General features: G+C 60.4%; 1 protein-coding gene and 1 non-coding gene across 13 annotated transcripts in view; both read right to left on the reverse strand.

Annotated features, from left to right (window-relative positions):
• EP400 (E1A binding protein p400) overlaps positions 1–19,260 on the reverse strand; it is a 102,620-nt gene that overhangs the window by 37,319 nt on the left and 46,041 nt on the right. For 11 of the 12 annotated variants that reach the window (XM_040464160.1, XM_040464168.1, XM_040464165.1 and 8 more), the window contains 11 exons: positions 18,042–18,228; positions 16,392–16,558; positions 14,859–15,028; positions 13,891–14,100; positions 11,907–12,071; positions 10,266–10,421; positions 8,740–8,834; positions 8,011–8,282; positions 4,529–4,731; positions 4,046–4,215; positions 2,635–2,831 (listed from right to left, as the gene is read on the reverse strand). In XM_040464160.1, the coding sequence (XP_040320094.1) occupies positions 2,635–2,831; positions 4,046–4,215; positions 4,529–4,731; positions 8,011–8,282; positions 8,740–8,834; positions 10,266–10,421; positions 11,907–12,071; positions 13,891–14,100; positions 14,859–15,028; positions 16,392–16,558; positions 18,042–18,228 (1,992 nt within the window). The remainder of the gene's footprint in view (positions 1–2,634; positions 2,832–4,045; positions 4,216–4,528; positions 4,732–8,010; positions 8,283–8,739; positions 8,835–10,265; positions 10,422–11,906; positions 12,072–13,890; positions 14,101–14,858; positions 15,029–16,391; positions 16,559–18,041; positions 18,229–19,260) is intronic. The other variant, XM_040464169.1, reaches the window with a different exon arrangement.
• Positions 3,051–3,181, reverse strand: LOC121022762 (small nucleolar RNA SNORA49). Its single transcript, XR_005787100.1, has one exon. It is a non-coding gene; the product is annotated as a small nucleolar RNA SNORA49 (small nucleolar RNA).

Below are 19,260 nucleotides of genomic sequence, written 5' to 3' on the forward strand. Positions count from 1 at the left end.
GGGACAGGCCCCCCCCCCCCCGCAATGGTTCCGGTGGCTGTTCAACGGCCAGGGTACGGCTGTACTCTGGGCACGGACATTTGCTGGTTCCCACTTGGTGCCGTGTAAACAAGCTACAGTAACGGCCTGCACCACAGGGGTCCCCTGGAAGGTTAAGGCTAGGAACAGAGGGCACGCACAACCTTCCACTCAGCGGACCTCGATAAATCGCTGTCCAAACAGAGCAACGACCCCACTCCCCACTCCGGGTGGGAGCTGCCTTCACCAGCACCACCAGCAGCTTCGCCCACCGCTGCCTCCCATCTGGGTGCGTGAGGACGGCCATCACACAGGCGGCCACCGGACCTCCGCCTGCCAAGCCCGTCCCGCCACACGTGTGGGCAGCTGGAATGGCTGGTTTGGATTCTCAGGTCCCCACCCCACCCCCCAGCCTTTCTTGAATAAAGGCTCCTTTACTTCTCACCTTGTCAGAGCTATCCGACCCTCTGTCTGCTATGAGATTGCAAACGCTCCCCCCAGTCTGTTATCTGGGCATCAGCTTTGCTATGGTATCTCTTGACAAACCCAAAACTGAAGTTTTCATTTGACCGCAGTCAAATATGTCTATCTTTCCTTCCTTCTGAGCTCCCTGTCCGGCGAAAATTATCCCTTCAGGCCACAGATACTGTCCCTTCAACTATCCCGACCACCATCTCACTTACACGCCTCCATGCTTAGCCCTGGGGTGGTGTTCTGGCCATAAAGCAGGCACCCTTCTCACGGTCAGCACAGTGTCAGCAGCTATACTAAATGAACAGGCTCCCATGAGGCTGGACGCCCCCCCCCCCCCAGGCTCACACCTGCACCGTTCACTGCTCCCCTCCTCCCGCACCTCTCTGCTGCAACCCTCGTTAGCATTTCTGTTGGCTGTTACCAGCTTTCCCTCCAGATGAACTTTATTTATTTTCTTAGACATTTTTATTTATTTTTGAGAGAGACAGAAAGACAGAGCATGAACGAAGGAGGGTCAGAGAGAGGGAGACACAGAATCTGAAGCAGGCTCCAGGCTCTGAGGTGTCAGCACAGAGCCCGACGTGGGGCTCGATCTCACGGACCGTGAGATCATGACCCGAGCCGAAGCCGGACACTCAACCGACTGAGCCACCCAGGCGCCCTCCAACTGTACTTTAAAACCGACTGACCTCATCCAACTGCGTGTGCACATGCGTGCAACAAATACAGGCAAACACGACCACGGCTTTGGTTAAAACTGTGTTACTTTTCAACACTGCTCTGGGGAAAGCACGTTTTTAAGCACCAGGTGTTTCTGTCCCAGGACACAGCACAGCCTGCTACTCGTGTCTTACCGCGTCTTGGTTTTATTCTCAGTCCTTACACACTCTGCACCTTTGCTGCCAAGACTGCTCCAGACTGTTCACGGATGACGGTTACCGAGAGTAAAACGGTTCTCCCGTTTCTGGCTAATGAACGCCGCAGGGTCAATGACAAGGAAAGGATCACCCAGGAAAACGTCACTCACGCAACACGCACACGGTGCACCGAGCTGACGTTTACCAGCACGGAGACAGGCTCCCGATGCCGATGAGAGAAACGGGATTCACACACGAGACTGCTGGCAAGAGCCACGGAAAACGTTAAAAAGACGTCGGAGAGACGTCCGCCAAAACGTGGTCAGCTTCTATCTCCGTGGGATGAGATCTGTAAAAGCAGCACTTGCTCACTGACTTTCAGAAGCATAACACGGCTCCTTAACGTCCGCCTCGGGAGGACCGCTTCGGCGAAGGCTACAGGCACAGGCTCGGGCTCGAGTCCCGGGCCGGCCGCCCCCACGGGGCTGCACACCGGCGCCACGCACACGCCACCACCGTGCACAGGCCGCCACTGCAGGCACGCCGGCACACACGTGGCAGGGCACCCGAGAAAGGCCGTCGCGTGCCGGCACACCCGGCCTAGGACGCGCGACGGGACGCAGACGCTTGTCATTACGCAAGTATTATAAATGCTGCCGGGAGTTTAGAGATACAGAGTAGAAGAACCTCCACTTCCCTCCGTTCCAGCTTTGGCCGGTTACAACTCACGTTTGAGGGTAACGAATACCACAGCCGTCCTAGGACAGACACACCTGACGGTAACTGAGAAACTCGCAGGCCCTCTAGAAGAGGTGCGGCGTGTATACTTAGAACGGACGGCGTGGACAGCGCGTTACGTCGAAGCAACTAACTCCGTTACGATCTTGAGCAAGCAGATTACAAACTGAGCAAACGGACATAGAGAAAACGAAGCAGCACGAACAGAAAAGTGCCTTAGAGAAAACAAGGAGTGCCAGGTGGCTCGGCCAGTTGAGCACCCGACTCTGATTTCAGCTCAGGTCACGATCCGGGGGTCACTGGGATGGAGCCCCGCATTGGGCTCTGCACGGAGCGTGGAGCCGGCTTAGGATTCTCTCTGCCCCTTCCCCTCTCGCGCGTGCTCGCGCGCTCGCCCTCAAAACAAACTCACTAGAAAAAACAAACGCCACAGCAGAACCACGGGGTGCGAGCCGTAGCGTGCGCTCAAGCTCCGTGTGGTGCTTCTGCCCCCGCACCTCCCGCGCTCCAGGCTCGGCGGCTTGCTGACGGCAGCCGCCGCCCGTACCTGTAGATGTGGACGTCTTTGCGCCTCCCGATCCTCTCGCACCACTCCTGGGCCTTGGCGTCCATCACGGGGTTCAGGTCGTTGTCGTAGAACACCACCGCGTCGGCCTCCACCAGGCTCACGCCTGTGGCGCGGCTGTGAGTCGACAGAATGGCACAGAAAATCCGCCTGTCTCTGTTGAAACTCCTCATCAGTTCCTGAGATGAAGTGAGATGTTGGGGTCAGCCCCCCCGGCAGACGCCAGATGCCGTGGGCGTGCTCTGACATCGGCCAGCTAGAAGCCAGCGTCCGGTCGTCCCGGCTCCTGCCACGTGCACGCGGCCACCGCTCACCACAAACCTCTCCGCACACTCCTCATGGGACACCGAGCCTCGCTTTTTTACGAGAAGGAAGATGTCTGACTCTACCTGAGGGGCACTGTCAGCTCAACCCGTGGGCCCCACGAGAACACAGAGTCTTCCTGGGGAGGGACGTGTGCTCGGTCCTGTACCCTCAGGCAATGCCGGAGCACTTCACGGCAAAAGGCTCCGGAGTAAGGCTGAGGGAGCGGGGAGACAGGCCCAGAGAGACCACCACGGGGACCCCTCTTCTTCCCAGAGATTCCACGTGTGACCTGTGACATCGCTGCCAGAAAACCTTGTCGGTTAACACCGCGCCGCGTCTCCTCCTAGGCCCTCCTCAGCGAGCGTGCGCACAGGCAGAAAGTCCCGTGGGTGCGGGAGCACGCGAAGAGGCCGACACGTTCCACGATCCGGCGGCAGGCCTTCCAGCGCTCGGGAACGTTCTCCCGTGCTCCCGACTCCCGTTCCGAACGCTCCGATGACGACCTGGTCATCCAGCCCACGGGGGACAGCGCGTGCTCACGACACCACCAAGCACCACGGCACACACGCGACCTGCCGACCCATCGCACGGCTGGACGCGCGTGTCGCTCTGGAGGGGAGTGAGGCGCTGAAGGGCTGAGCCCTCCACCCGGAATTACCCGGGCAGGCACACGCCCACACTGTCGACCCGTCTCCTACAGAGCCGCGCGGCCTCACGCCCGCCGGGAGCGCACGAGCACGTCTGTCTCACTGCGCCCGCTGTAGCAACACACGCTTAGCCGACCTGGCGAGTAACGGAGGGGCACGCCGCGCGAGACGGCACTCGCTGGGTGCGCCGCGTCGGGACCGCGCCCGCACCTCCACGCCCCGCTGCTTCCTGGAGCCCACCAACCCGCTCCTCGTGACCGCAGGCCGCCTGTCCTGACACTGAGACAGCCAGCGGGCCGCACACGCCCAGTAACGGCGTGTACGTGCTAAAGACCTACTAAAGGGCCGCCACGGCTCTGAGAAACCAGAGCGGAGACTGGCGAAACTGGTTAACGACGCTGAAGCATAAGCTATAACAGAGAAGATCTTTTCTTCCTTACCTGCCGCTGCTCACTGTTGGCGTTTTCATCGATTCTGATATAGGTGAGATAATGGAAGTTCAAGAACATTTCCAAAATGTCCAACATGAGAACCATCTGCGACAAGATCAGCACGCGACGTCCTTCGGATTTCAACTTCTGAAGTAAAATGGCTAAAGCTTCCAGCTTGCCTGTGAAATTAACGCCATCAAGAGTCTCTCACGACCCAGGGCAAGGGAACCCCACCTCACGAACAGAGCTGGGGCGCCTCAGCAGCTCCGTCGGAGGAGCGTCCCACTCTCGATCTCCACTCAGGTTACGATCTCAAGCTGGTGAGATCGAGCCCTGCGCTGGGCTCTGCACTGCCTCTGGAGCCTGCTGGAGACTCTCTCTCCTCCCCCCACCCACCCTCACCGCCCTCCCCCACTCGCTCACACACGCTCTTAAAATAAACGCAACCGAAACCGAAACCAAGGAGCAGAGCAAAAGGGAGCCTTCTCGTACCTGAGTCAAACTGCACCAATCTCAGCTCGGGAAACCGCAGGGAGCGCAGGGCCGTCATGCGCTGTAGCTGCTGTGCGTAGGGAGCCGTGTGCTCTCGCAGGCAGTGCCTCAGGACCCTCATCCTGTGGCTGTAGAGGGACGGCGGCCTCGCCACCCACAAGGAGGGGGGCGCGGCCACCACCGGAGGGATCACACACACCACCCTGAGAAGCAGAAAGTACACGCATCACACGTGGTGCCCACAGCATCCCTAGCGGGCAGCACCTGTCTCAGGAAGCAAAGGCTCAAGAAGGAAGTGGGCAGAACCTTCTAAGAGTGAGTTGCCAGAGAAGCCAGAGTGCCTAAGTGTAGTCCCCATGGGGGTGACATGGCTGGCTGGCCCACACCACCCGTCACAGCAACCATGGGAGTGGGTCCCTCCAGTGCCGGCCAATGAGGGCCCCCAGGACAGAAACAAGCAGTGCAGGGCACCCCGAGGTCGCAGGAGCAGGAACAGGGACGGCCCATTCTCTATGAAGCGCACGTGTCCATCTGGGGATGCAGGTGCCATGTCTCCTGGATGGCTGGGGGAGGGGATGGGACCCCCAGAGCCCGTAGAGCCACCGTGCCACCAGGAGGGAAGCCAGACGCAGCAGGAAGAGGGCCCTGCAGAGAGCAGCCATGTGCCACCCCTCCGGCTTCCGGAGGCCACCCGCACTGGGAGGGCAGCTCCAGATGAACGTCCCGGACTTGCCACCAAGTGTGTGTGGACAAAAATGCCATCCACCAACAAAACCCTGATGGACAGAATCAAAGACCTAAAACAACGGAGAGCAATTCCATGTTCATGGGTCGGAAGAGCCCACAGGACTAGCACGTCTGCTCCTGACCTGAAGGCTCAGCGTGATCCCAAAGCAAACCTCAGCCAGCCAGTCTGCAGACAGCCCGCACCGTGGGCCCCAGGTCAGCGTGGGCACGCAGCGACCAGAAGAGCCCGCACGACACCAAACAAGAACAAAGCTGGAGGAGGGATGCCTCCCAACACCAAGTCTCACTGCAAAGCCACAGGGATGGAGAGGATGCCACCACGGTGCCGAGGACAGGAAGGAACCTCCAGAGAGGCCAGCACAGTCCCCTGAGCACTCCCAATGGAGCAAAGACCTTCTCGCGACAAAGCTGCTGGAACAAGCAACAGCCGTGTGCAAACACACGCATCGCACACCCCGTGTTTCCTAACGGGACTCACGGTCACCCCCGTTCTCACAAACAAAAACCCCAAAGCAACAACCCACGGACGCTTGATCAAGCCTCTGGATCAAGCAATTTACAGACGAGACAGAGAACAAAGTAACACGTCCAGTTACACCCCGAGGAACCATCGCCAAATACAGACTGTGCAAAGTCCTACGGGGCAAACCCCCAGGTCTCCTCAACCAACAGTCCACGGCAGGGGGAAAGAGAAGAGGAAGCGGCAGAACCCGATCAGAAGACACACGACGGGGGCACCTGGGTGGCTCATTCGGTTGAGTGTCCGACTTCGGCCCAGGTCACGATCTCGCAGTTTGTGAGTTTGAGCCCGCGTCGGGCTCTGTGCTGACAGCTCGGAGCCTGGAGCCTTCTTAGGATTCTGTGTCTCCCTCTCCCTCTGCCCCTCCCCGACTCATGCTCTGTCTCTGTCTCTCAAAAATGAATACACGTTAAACAAAAAATTAAAAAAAAAAAAAAAAAAAAAAAGACACGAGAGAGAGAGAGAGTTGTTGACCGCTGAGCACCTCCCTGCCAAGATTCGGACTTGAACTACACAGACAGGACTTAGGAGACAACCAAAAATGAGAAGGCTCAATACGCACTTAATAACATCAGGAACGGCTCCTTTTTTAGCTGTGATCAGGCGACCGTGTTGCTTTCAGAGCGCGACAAAATCATGTTTGTCTGGAACCTGTCTCAGGACGGCCTTGCTCCGGGGCAGCAGACGGGTGACTCGAGACTGGGCAGACGCTGACAGCTGCCGGGGACGGGCTCTGGGAGCACGGGGCTCGCTGCGTTCTTTAGCTCGTGTGCATCTTAAGACTTTCCACAACACAGGACTGCAGGTGTGCGGGCTGGGGAAGACTGAATCTAGACACAGACCCAGTCCCTTCACTGGCACTCGCTCAGCTCCGACTGTAGATGTAAATAGGAGACGCAGACAGGGACACCCCTGCAGAACGATGCAGGGGGAGCCCGGGTGACCGGGGCTGGCCAGGACTTTGCAGGTCCAACACCAAAGGCATGACCACGAGAGGAGACACAGCTGGGCTCCACTAAAACCAAATAGTCTGCCCTGCGAAAGCCAGCGTCACGAGGAGACGAGCCGTAGACAAGATGTCCGTGAGAGACACGGCTGATGAAGGACTGCGGTCCTAACACACACACAACTCTTAAAACACAACGAGAAGATGAGCAACCCGTTTACCAGATGGGCCAAAGACCTCAACGGACACCTCTCCGCAGAACGCGGCAAAAAGCCACGAAGAGAGGCTCCGTGTCGCACGTCCTCAGGGAAGCGCAGATTACGGCCCCCATGAGACGCCACCGCACGCCCGTCAGAGCGACCCGAGCCCACTACGCCGGCCACGGAAGTGTGACGAGGACGGGGGCAGCGGGGCGGTAGCTCACCGCTGCTGGACGCAGGGCGGGGCAGCCAAGGGGCCGGCGGGCTCTGAGGGGAGGGGCGGACAGGCAGAGCACAGGGGGTTTCAGGGCGGTGAGACCGCACGGCCCACCCGAGCCAGGCTGCTGGAGGTCACCGCGTCCCCGCTGGAAACACGCGGTGACCATGAGGCCTGCGCCCGGCCCCACAGACAGAGCGGGAGGGAGAGAAGACTCGCGCCCGGGGGGGACCGGACACGCACTCAAAGCAGGGGATGGAGCGCAAATGGGCTAAGCCCCCCTGCTGGCTGCGGAGGAAGCGGAGATGGGGCGGAGGAAGCAGAGTTGCGGGCTGGGGCCAGGGGGCCGTGCACACAGCATCTGGGTGATTGTTTTCTCTTCTATAGCTCTTTTCTGAGTTTCAATCTCAAACACACACTTCCTGTCAAGCGACGTTACATCTTCCACATGGCTTTTGAGTAAAATGTTACGTAAAGGAGCACAACAGAAAACTCCTCGCTGCCACAGTGGACAGTCCCCCCATGGCCAGGCTGTGGTCGGTGCTGTGGCTCTGCACCCAGGCCAGCCCACGTCGACCCGGACGCTGCCCTGGGGACAGGCCTGGAACCCAAGGGAGAAGAGAGCACCCCGAGGACACACACCTTCCCGTAAGGTGAAGAGACAGACTGATGCCGGAGCCAGAGACCCCGGAAATGATTTCTCAACAGACTTTCCGAGGGACAGTTCGTGGAGAAACCAACAGCCACGAAGTGGGGAGGCGGGGGGGGGGGGGGCCAGACACGCTCCGCTGGGGGCACTTGGGAAGCCCGTCTCGGGGAGCAGACTGCAAGCATACACAGAGGTCGCCCCACCTGTCGATGACATCCTGCAGGCAGGCTTGCCGTTGGGTCAGTGTCAAAACCAGGTCCCTCTGACCGCTTGAGGGTGAGGAGTGACCACCGGCCGGCCCGACCCCTTTCTGGTGACCGCTGTCAGAAGCCCTGAGCCAAGGTGCCTGTTCTCCGCCGACCACAGAACAAATCCGCAACAGATCTCTGCCGTAGACGGGAGCTCGAGAGCAGCGTCGCTCGTTGACCAAGTAGATCTGGTCCAGTCGCTCCTTCAGAAGTCTGGTCTTCTCCTCCTTTATGGGAAACAGGGCGAAAACGGCCACTGAAGAGCAGCAAGCCCGGTGCCTGGTCTCACCAAGCCCTGCGGCGTCCCTCCCGCACGCCAGTCCTCGGAGACGCCCACGGCCCATCCTGCGGCAAAAAGCAACAGCAAGGAGGCAGAACCGATGGGTGCACTTCTCCTCCAACGTGGTGAGCATTTCTGACGCCCAGAAGACGGACAGAGGAGCGTGAAAAACGTGAAATGTGATTTCTGGAATCACAAGACCCAGTTTCATCTGTTACGAAACGTATTTATAAAATCAAGTTCTGAAATTGAGAGACGATGTGCTTTCGAAGGCACGTATACCGATGACACTGTTAAAAACCATGCCTCCCCCCGCCCCCCAAGTAGCTTCTGAGAAACGACTTCCGCGCGAAGAGGGGCCCGCGGGCAGCCACGTAGCACGGGCGCCAGCTGCCCCGCCGTACCTGGGCCGGCCCTCCGACGGGGGAGGCTGCTTTTGAGGCCATGCCAGGTTCTCCTGTGGCCAGGGGGTTGACTGCCACTCGCCCAGGCGCACCAACTGCAAAGCAAGAGGGACGGGTCGGAAAACAGAGCTCCCGGTGGCTCTGCGGACCCCCTCCCCCAGCAGCTCGCTCTATGCAGTGTGTCACATCCTCTGGGGCTGTCAGCAAAGCCCCCACTCTCTGGTCCCTGTCTGAGCTGAACGGCATGGTGTGGAGAGCCCCCAGGGTGTCCAGAGGCGGCACCCACACTGGAGACCCGTGGTCATCCTCACTGTGACGATGCACGCGTCCCCTGGGACTCTGTTCACCTGCATGCCCCCCCGCAGGGAGCCAGCACCACCCTGTCTCTCCAAACTGAGGCTGGATGGATCTGCGCCCCACCAGCCCGCCCCCGTCAGCCAGGCCACGTGGCACATCCTGACAGGGACTTTGCACGGGGGGCACTGAAGACTGACAGAGACCTGGGATAAGACAGCCACCTTGGGGCGCCTGGGTGGCTCAGTCGGTTAAGTGTCTGACTTTGCTCGGGTCATGACCTCACGGTTCTTGGGTTCAAGCCCCACATTGGGCTCTGTGCTGACAGCTCGGAGCCTGGAACCTGCTTTGGATTCTGTGCCTCCCTCTCTCTCTGCCCCTCCCCCCCTACTTACGCTCTGTTTCCCTCTCTCTCAAATAAAACCTTAAAAAAAAAACTAGAAAAAAAAAAAAACAAAAAAACGCCACTTCAGGGGATGGGGCAGGGGCAGGCACTGGGCACAAGAGTGTGGTGGGGGCGACTGCCCTGTGGGGACAGGGGACAGGAGCGAGTTCTGGAAGGCAAGGGAGGCCTGGGAAACAGCACCAGCCACAGGTGGGGGCACCTGCCGTGGCGGGGATGTGCAAATGCCACCAGCCCCGCGGTCTCCTCCAGACCCCACTACGGGGCCTGACAGGGAGCAGGGACAGAGGCCCCACCCAGTCTCAGCACAGACAACACAGAGACTGGGGCTGAGCAGGGGACAAGGGCCATGGATTGGGAGGGGTCCCTGCCAGACTGCCTGCTCGGCCGCCTCAGACCACAGGAAGATGAGTATGTCCAGGACAGCAGGACCCTGGGGGGAAGCAGGCCAAGGACAGGCCAGGCAGAGAAGGGCCTGAATCCTGGTCCATCACCGGTCCCAGGGCCAATTCAAGCACGTTCGCTAAATGTACTTGTGATGTTGACAGGCAAAATTTCTCATGATCCCAAGCCTGTCGTTAGAACAGAAAGAAAAAATCTGAGGTTGAGTGGAGACTGGTCATACTCCACAGACAGCTGTGCGGGGAAAGAGCAGGAAAACAACCCAGGCTGCTGGCGGCCTGTCTGTGGAAACCGGAGACGCTCACCAGCGGACTCGGGCTCGGAGGCGCCACAGGCGGAAACCACAGACACCTTCCGGTTACCTTGCAAGCACAGTCGCACAGAAAGAAGCTCCGGAAGCCAAGTCTTCCCGCTCTGAGCACCCTACCTGGCGGTGTCACGGGTGCAGGGCCCGGGCCGCCCGCCGGGGGCTTGCTTCCCAGGGCGTTGAGGGCGCCCGCCTGAGACATGGTCTGCATCACCACGGGGCCTGGAGGCCGCAGGTAGGACTGGCCGGGGGCGGATACGATCTGGAGGACGCTGCCTGCAATCAATCACACGGACGGCGGGAGGCGTCAGCCGCAGGCCGTGCACGCCTCTCCCTCCCGGCCACGCTCACTTCCAAACATGGGGGAACAAATGAAGCAAAACACTGAATCCAAAATCAGATTTACTCCCAACGAGGCAACGCAGAGTTTAGTTACTAGAGAAACAACGAGAACATCTCGTTTACGACGAACGAACACCAGATGGAGCAAAGTCGCTTTTGCTCAAAGTCAAGAAAACGCTCCTCGCATCTATGCGGCTCCTGACTTGCAGCGGTGCAACAGGTGCCCACGGAGGTGTGTCCCACCAGCCTGAGGAGCCACACGACTCACGGGGCGAGCCCCAGCCTCCGGACCCCACGCTGGTGCTTGCCAGTCCGGAAAGCGTGATGAAGAAACCGCTAGAAACGGTTTCTGGCCCAGATGCCGCGGCTCTCCTCACTGGTTAAGGGGCTTGCCGCACCCGGCCTCTTGTGTGACTCTTTGTGCCGTCTTTTACTCTGCAGGCGCGGCCCCACATTGTGCTCCGACACGCTGGAGGCATTGCCAGATAGCCTTGCCCTTCTAGCCGGAAAACCGAGGGAAGAGCGGACGAAGCCCAATCAAGCGGCGTCTTTGCTGCAGGCTTCCTGGGGCTCCGCTCTGCCAACCCGCGCCTGACCATCCAGCGCCCATACGGAGCGCCCCAACCCTGGCTGACAGGGGTCGCCTCGTCCCAGGAGGCCGCTGCAGGCCCCACCCGTGGCCGGGACCCACAGGCAAGGGGGACTCAGACTCTGAGCTGCTGCCACGTGGTCATTTTGGGCTAATCCTCGCGTGCCCCTCAGACTACACCCCCCCGTCCTCTGCACGGAGAAGTTACCATAGGAACACGTCCATTCAGACAAGGGCCTGGGGGGCTTTGGTCTGGGAGTCAATGCCATAAAACCTGTATATGAAAGAAGGTAACTTCTACGTAAATTGCTAGTTCTCTGGTGGCATCAGGACGATTTATTTCATGCCAAAATTAGAAAGTAACAGATATTTTCATTTTGATTTTTAAAATAGGGACTATTTGGGGCACCTGGCTGGCTCAGTCAGTAGCGCATGCAAGTCTTGATCTCAGGGTCGTGAGTTGAAGGCCCACGTTGGGCGTAGAACTTACTTAAAAAATGGTAATATAAGTGTAAAAAAAAAAACAAAAACAAAGCAAAAGGGAACATTTCCAAAGAGCGTATTTTATCAAAAAAACAATGACAAAAACAAATCCCCCCTCCAAAAAAAAACCCAGATCGGCGACAGAGCGTGCCTCAACTCCAAGCAAGCACGTGCTTTGGTGTTACACGGCCAGTGCCCTGAACACCCCACAATGGAGGACTCACGAAGGCCATCTACAGTGTCGGACGTGAGCTCCTCTGAGTCCCAGCGGCAGTCGGGGACGGGAGGGGGGGGCCCGGGCTGACAGGAGAGCTGTCCGCCGGTCACCACGGGCAGCTGGCCCTTACCTTGCAGCTGCAGGGGCTGGCCGGCCGTGAGCTGTCGCAGCTGGCTATGCGACAAGGTGAACTTGTTCCCTTGGAACTGCAGCGTCACGGGGGTCTCTGGCTGGGCAACTCGGCTCTGCGGTCCCGCCAGGGACGCCAGCTGCGCTATTTTGACCACCTCCCCACCTGCGGAAATGCAGAGGAAAAGGGGATTAAAGCCTCTGGGAAACTTGCAACTCTTCCACTGACAACCGCTTGTGGTCTAGACCCACCGTCTGTGGTTCACTGAAGTGTCACAGAAATGTCTCTTATGTATTGCTTTCTAACGCTTCCAGAAAATATTTTTATAGAAAACAGAAGTTAAAACTAACGTTGGATCTTGATGGTTAACTTATTTAATTATAACTGGTAGAGATTTTAAATTATCAGATATTAATATAAGAACGAAACTACTGAGAAATATTTTACTTTTCTCCGTAACCAACCAAAGAGCAGCAAACGTCAAATATGGCAGAAATCTACTCGTAATACGCTTTGAAACTCTAACATCAACCTCTTCAGAGAACTTTCAAAACGTGAAGAAGGATGTGTCTGATTCAGTCCACAGCGGCACACGACTGCGCCCCTGCAAGCGTAAGAGAGCTGGTAACTAGCTTCCGGGACACCCACAACGTTTGCACGACTGGGGAATGCATCTGAGGACATACATACGTCGCACAAATGTAGCGTTAAGTATAAAGCTTCACGCTCACTAGAACTAGACCGTAGGATTCGATCCAGAACGTTGACTGAAAAATGCCAGACTTGACACTGCTTAGAACACGAGCTCTGAAAACGTAACTCGGACAGAGTCCTGTGCACCCAACTCAGGGAGGTGCTGCCCTCGGGCTGTGAACGGGCATGGGGCGCACGGGGCTCCGACCCCCAGTGGTCGATGATGGACACTAACCGCTGCCCCCAAGGAAGCCCACGGCAGAACGATCAGCGACACCGTACAGAGAACAGTTAGCGGAAGAGGAGGAGAACGTCTTGCCCCCGGAAAGCAGCGAAGAGGAGGGACAGGAGGAGGCGCGGAGAAGTGTGTGTGGACAGGACGCCCGGCCCCGCTCCATGCAAAGAGGAGGGCGGCGGGGGACTCTGCCCGAGCTCAGCTCCTGTGGCATGGCCCCCCGCACACCTGGCCCCGGCAAACAGAAATGTCCCTCCCTCAGGCAGCTCGCCAAGACAGCCGCTCTATGTGCTGGCAGCGGAACGAGGCCTCGTCACGAGGGACTAGCTGAACTGGGGGGGTCTCCTCACAACGTGCCCTCGCCCAGCTTCCCAGAGAGGTCTCGACACTGGCTGCACCCACACACCAAGTGCTCACGGGGCGTGTGAGAAACGATGATGCCTACGACTGTCTCAGTTAGGACGCGTCCCACAGCACAATGAGCAGGGACACGTGCAAGATTTGGAAATGGGTTAACGACACCGATCACGATAAACCGTTCTAAGGAAATTAAGTAACATCGTGACATTTCCATTACCAAATCATTACAAGATGCCTCAGCTGAGCAGTAACTCACGCCAGGCTTCAAGGTGACACTAAGCGAGAGTAAAAACCAGGCTGGTTTTCGGCAACCGCCACCAGCGCCCTCCGTGCTGTCGCTCTGGTGCCACCCGCTTCACGGGCCGAGCCCTGCGGCCGAGGGAGCGAGCCCCCGGCCGGTGCGGAGCAGGAGCGGGGCCACCGGCACAGCAGCAGAGCACGCGCAGGACGGAAGCAGAGCCGACACCCGGTGGGGGGTGGGGGTGGGGGGGCGGGGGGAAGGGGGGCAGGGGGGTCGGGCAAAAGGATGGGGGAGGCCCGGGCCCTGGATGCGGGCCCCGCGCACTCAGGGCCAGAAACGACAGCGTGGCGAGAAAGGCAGCACCCGGGCACGGGGTCAGGGAGACAGAGGGGACGGCAAGGCTCCTGACACACGCTGACCGGACGCGGCGGGACGGGAGGGGCGAGGCCACTTACTGGGCAGGCGCGCCTGGGCCTGTGAGGTGAGCACCAGCCCCGGAGGCAGCGCGCTCTGCCCGGCCGGGTGCGGGGGGGCCTGGGGCGGGGGCGGGGGCGGGGCCCGCGGTTTCGCAGGATGGGCCGCGCTAGGTGCTGCGCTGGAGGTCGAGGCGGGCGGTCTCGGCGCGCCGGCGGAGGCCTGGGAGGTCTGAAACGGGGCTGCCGCCACTGCAATCGATAAGGTTGGTTTGTGCAAAGCCGTTAGAGGTTCTTCATGAAACGCAGTGTTTTCAAACCCGAGTCTCGAAGGAGCAAAGCAAACATCTACCGTCTCTGGAGGGAGAAACCCTCCCTGCTGAGAGGGCGGGGTGCGGCCTACGGGGTGAGAGAACCCTAACTTTGTGTCCGCTGTGCGCTGGTTGCCGAGGTCTGCTGCCACAGGACACGGGGTGCCGGGGGTCGGCTGGTCCCGCAGGAGCCCACCCCCCCCCCACCCCAGCACGAGTGCAGCCGTGAGCCCTGGCCGGACGCTGAGGACCCAGTGACTACAGCTGCAACACCGACAGTCGCCTCCTGCCAGCCGACCCGCCCCTTCTTTACGGCGACAGTCGGGCCACGGAAGCGACCCCAAGCACGAGCGGCCTTCTTGAGGTGTCACACACAACCCTGGACCCACGCTTCCCCGCATGGCCGAGAGCCTTCTCCACGGCACATCCGCGTCAGCACGCCCACAGTGACTTGACTGACACCGCGATGTCTTGTTTGGGGTGGGGGGGGGGGGTTGCGGGGGAGAAACTCCAGTTTCAACAAACCAAAAAGCCTGAAAGTCACGAGCGAGCTACGCGAGGTCCTCCGCAGAGCGGAAGCAGGCGGCCCGTTCCCGTCCAGAGCCACGGCCGCCCATGCAGTGGGGCAGGGGAAGCCGAGGAAGCACATCCACAGAGAACCGCGGTCTCACCGAGGGCGCACGAGCACACGAGGCCTACCTTTCGCATCCGGATTTGCAGAGAACGTAGCAATCGGTGGCCGTCCTCGCACGTGGCCCTGCGGAGCGGCGGTGGCCGCGGCGGAGGCCGCCGTCCTGGGCGGGTGCACGCTGGGGAAAGCCACGGTGCGACCCTCTGGCTTCTGGCCGTACTGCACTGGCTGAAACAACCTGGCGAGAAGGTGTGTGTGCCGCTGAGACACGGAGGGCCCGCGCCCCACCCCCTGCCCCGCCCCGAGATGGCGAGGGTCCACTCCCGGCGTGGCTGGAACGAGCAGTTCGGCACAGGGGCGGGGAGGCGTCGACCACCCTCAGGACACAAAGTGGCACCGTCTACCCTGAGGCCGGGGGACACGGTGAACGTGTGCATCTAACGTTCAGAAGCCTCAACGCTACTGCTTGCAGTGTGAGCGGAGCAGGGGCTCGGGGGAGCCACCTCCAACAGTCCGGTGACAAGGCAGCACAGGTCACAGTGGAAGCAGCAAGGGCACCTTGGAGGCGATGGGGAGGAAACCACAACAGGGGACCTCTCCCACAGCCACCACACGCGACGTGTTCTTTACGTCCCTTTTACCTGGAAGAGCGTAACGACGCAAATCCTAGACGCTTACGCCCCTGTGCAATGTAAGAGCTGGAGGCAGCCGACAGAAAGCCACGCCACGAAGCCGGGCTGGCCCCCGAGGACGGCAGCTCTGCTGGCCCGTCGTGTATTTAAGGGAGGGGGGCAGAGGGGGGCGGGCTCCGGGTGCCCAGGGAGGCACGTGCACCACGGGCAACGAGAACAGGTGCCGTTTTGCAGAACTGGTCCCTTTCTCACTAAGCTCCCTGTTTTCTCGCTTCTTTCTCATCTGCCGCCCGAGTAGGAGATTTCGTGGATTTCCAACTTGCTAGATTTAGCGCATCTTAAACCACTTGCTTCCACTTCATCATCTAACGTGTCCTGCCCCTCCCAGCCACGCGGCACCTGCAAAATCGACTCAGATGTTCTTCAGGGGTCCTTGTGCCGCGGCCAGGGGCGGAGCCCTCTGCCCACCCCCACGCCCCCCCCGACCACACACTGCCCACGGTGCACCCTCTGTCCCAAACAGCGGCCACCACAGCACGCGCTGGGCAGATCCAGCCTGACCTCCCGCCCCGACCTCCTCTCCACACAGTCCCCTCCCACGTCCCAATGCTGCTGAACCGCCACCAGGTTGTTCTTAGGAGAGCAAAGGGCCACACCGCCCTGCCCTGCCCTGCCCAGGGGTATGGACTGCTCACGCATGCCACGTGCACAAGCTGCCCCCACAGACACTAAGGATGCCAGGCCAGCTTCCAGAAGCAGGCGACCCAGTGAGAGGATCCTCATCCCATGGCTGTTTCATCCCCAGCCACCTTCGGGTCCTCGTGTGGACCCACAGCAGGCATCCTGAGGGGCAATGGGGCTGGGCCCTTCAGCGGGGGGCGGGGACATCACCGACCCGATGACTGATCGGGGGCCGGCCCGGACCCAAGCGAGGGCTTCGGTGAGGAGGCAGCGCTTCACGCCACACACCTGCTGGGCTTCAGTCTGAGAGCCGCCGGCCTGCCCGACGGGAGCGGCGCGGCGAACAGCTCCTCCATGAGTTTCCGCGTCACCTTCTTCTTACACAGCAGTTCCGCTTCGTGGCGGGTCATTTTATTCTCCAGACCGATAAGATCAAATACAGAGAGATCCGCTTCCTAGAAAAAAAACAGTTTTGCTCCACGAGGCAGGAGAAAGATGGGAACCCAAGCACATCCCAAACAGGATTGCCAGGCCCAGGCGGCCACGCTCCCCGGAGGGCTCCCTGAAGCCACTCTGAGGCTCAGGCGGGCCACCGGACCGCAGCGTGCCTCAGTTTCCCTGCCGTTAAGACCATCTCAAGTGCCAGTGGGAATGGAGGAGACAGTGCTGAGGAACAGAACGGACTCAGCAGAGGAGAGAGAGAGACCAGACAGAGTGAGTGCCAGCCCTCATCGAGAAGGGGAGCCTTCGGGCAGAGAACCATGCGCACCGGGGAAGCGGAGGTGGGTGTGTGCCACACCGCTCGGTCTGGAGCCCTGGAGACACGCGTTGCACAGGCGGGAGCACGGCCTCAGTCTCCAGCTGGGGGCAGACCCCCTCACCTGTGCTCTAACGAGGAAACACGGCCTCGTGCCCATCATGACGTCGACAAGGGGAATGGACAGCAGGTGCCGGAGAGCCCCCCGCACCCTCAAACACACGGGGGGATGTGCAAACAGCCTGGCCGCTGCTCAAAAGGTTAACGTGGAGGTGCCACATGGCCCCACAACCGCACACCTAGACGCGTGCCCGAGAAACACAAAATCTGTGTCCACACAAAGCTGCTCCTTGAGCATCCACAGTAACACGACTCACGGCGGGCAAACCGTGGAGGTAAGCTAAGTGTCCCTTAACGGACGACCAGGTGAGCAGCCCACGCTCCACCTGCAGAGGGAATACGATTCAGCCTCGAGCAGGAAGGAAATTCTGACGTGCGCCACAAGACGGATGAACTCTGAAATCGGTACGCTCGGCAAAGTGAGCCAGACACAAAAGATGGAAGCAGACCGGGTACTGGCGTCTTGCTCACTGCTGTTCAGTGATTAGAAAACTGCTTGGCCCCTAGCAGGCCTCAGTGCTCACTGAACAAGAGAGAGAAAATGGTAAAATGTGACCTACTCCAAGCTCTTGGGACGCCAGGCACAGCATCAGGTTCTTCCCGTGGATCCCACACACACAGCGCACACAGGAAGGGCATGGTTACGCCCCTTCCCGCCCCCCACCAAGGGGGACTCAGCCCAAAGCCCCCCAGCCAGCGCGTGGGGTGGGGGGCACGCGGAGAACGCCAGGTTCCCGCAAACACACACATGCGGGCACAGGACCCACCCGAGGCGTGAGACGGCGCGTGACGGGCGCTCGCCTAGGAGACGCCAGCGTGCATCCCCAACGGGCACCCGTAGTGGTGCCCTGAGCTCCCCGCAAACGGCCCCTCCTGGGCGCTAGGAGCCCCTCCTCTGCAGCCGTCGAGCCGCGGGCTCGTCCCTCCCGGGCCGACCCAGGGCGCAGACCGTGCGTCAGGGGAAGGCGAGTCCCCAGCGTGGGCCGAGCGCGCCGAAAGCAACCTCCCAGCCCCGGTGCCGCGCACAGGGCGCCTGCTGCGGGTGTCAAGCGGACACAGACCTTCCGGGAGTCTCCGTCGAGTGCCTGGAGGACGAGGGAGGCGGAGCGGTACCGCAGGGGCCCCGCCGTGTAGGACGACTCCGGGAGCCGCGGCTCCACCAGCCCCGGGTGGTTGCAGATACGCTGCAGCCTCAGTAGGATGCTCAGCACGTCCACGAAGTGCCCGCTCTTCAGCGCCTCCTGTGTCCTGCTCTCGGGGAGAAACACCAGCACGGGCATTAGTGTGGGCGCCGTGGACACTGCTGACCACAGGAGCACAGCCGGCGCGTCCTCGCCAGGTCTGGGTGAGCAGTCCCCCCGGAACACTCACGTCCCACTGTCCTCTAGGCAGTCAGGACTCTCAGAGCCGCTTACCGTTCCCTTGAAACCAGCCGGGAGGCAGAGCGCCAGGAGGGAGGGTCGAATGGGCACACAGCTGTCCCAGCCACCCCTCCCAGGGGAGAATGACACTCTAAATGGGCAGCGGTTGACGTGTTTCCGCCCCACAGTCACGAGTGCCGTAAAGCAAGGGCAGGCACCAGGGCGAGAGCACCCGACCCGGGGGGAGGAAGGGCCCCCCAGGTGGGACAGCAGCCCTGGCCCTGCAGCCATGAAGGCAGACACACAGGCCAACCGCAGGCCAGGCCAGGCCCATGCGGGAAACACAGTGGCTGGAGACCTCCAGGGTGAGGAAGAGGGCGCGGTGTCCCCAGGAGGTGTGGGAAGGAGCCGTGGAGACCGAATGGAGGGCGGGCTGGTCCTCAGAGACCCGGGAGCAGAGGCGACAAGACAGAGGCACAAGGAGTGGCAGGGAGGATGCCAGACTTCCAGATGGGCATCGGGGTGATGGGCTACTGCGTCCGAGGACAGGGAAGTCTAGACAAAAGGTGCTCTGGGGACGCCCTCACGAGACCGGGCACTCAAGGATATATCCCTCAAGGGATAGCCGAAGCGGCCGCGGGAGAACGTGGCCAGCTGGCGGGCTGTGCTGGAAGTCAGCAGAACCCCACACGAGCCGCTCTCAGCCACAAAGAAACGGGCCCCAGCAAAGCGGCCAGGCAGGGACAGGGACAGGGACAGGTACACGGTCTGCAAGCCGGGCTCCGGAGAGCAGAGTCTGGAGAGGGAGAGGAGAACGTGTAAGGCGCCCCCTGTCTACACGAGGGCCGGTACGAGGGACGTATCTCGGAAGAAAATGCCGAAGCACAAGCGAGGCCCAGGACCCCGGAAATAAAGCCCT

This window comes from Herpailurus yagouaroundi, unplaced genomic scaffold (assembly GCF_014898765.1).
Source record: "Herpailurus yagouaroundi ecotype Mexico unplaced genomic scaffold, PumYag 437, whole genome shotgun sequence".
Classification (NCBI taxonomy): Eukaryota; Metazoa; Chordata; class Mammalia; order Carnivora; family Felidae; genus Herpailurus; species Herpailurus yagouaroundi.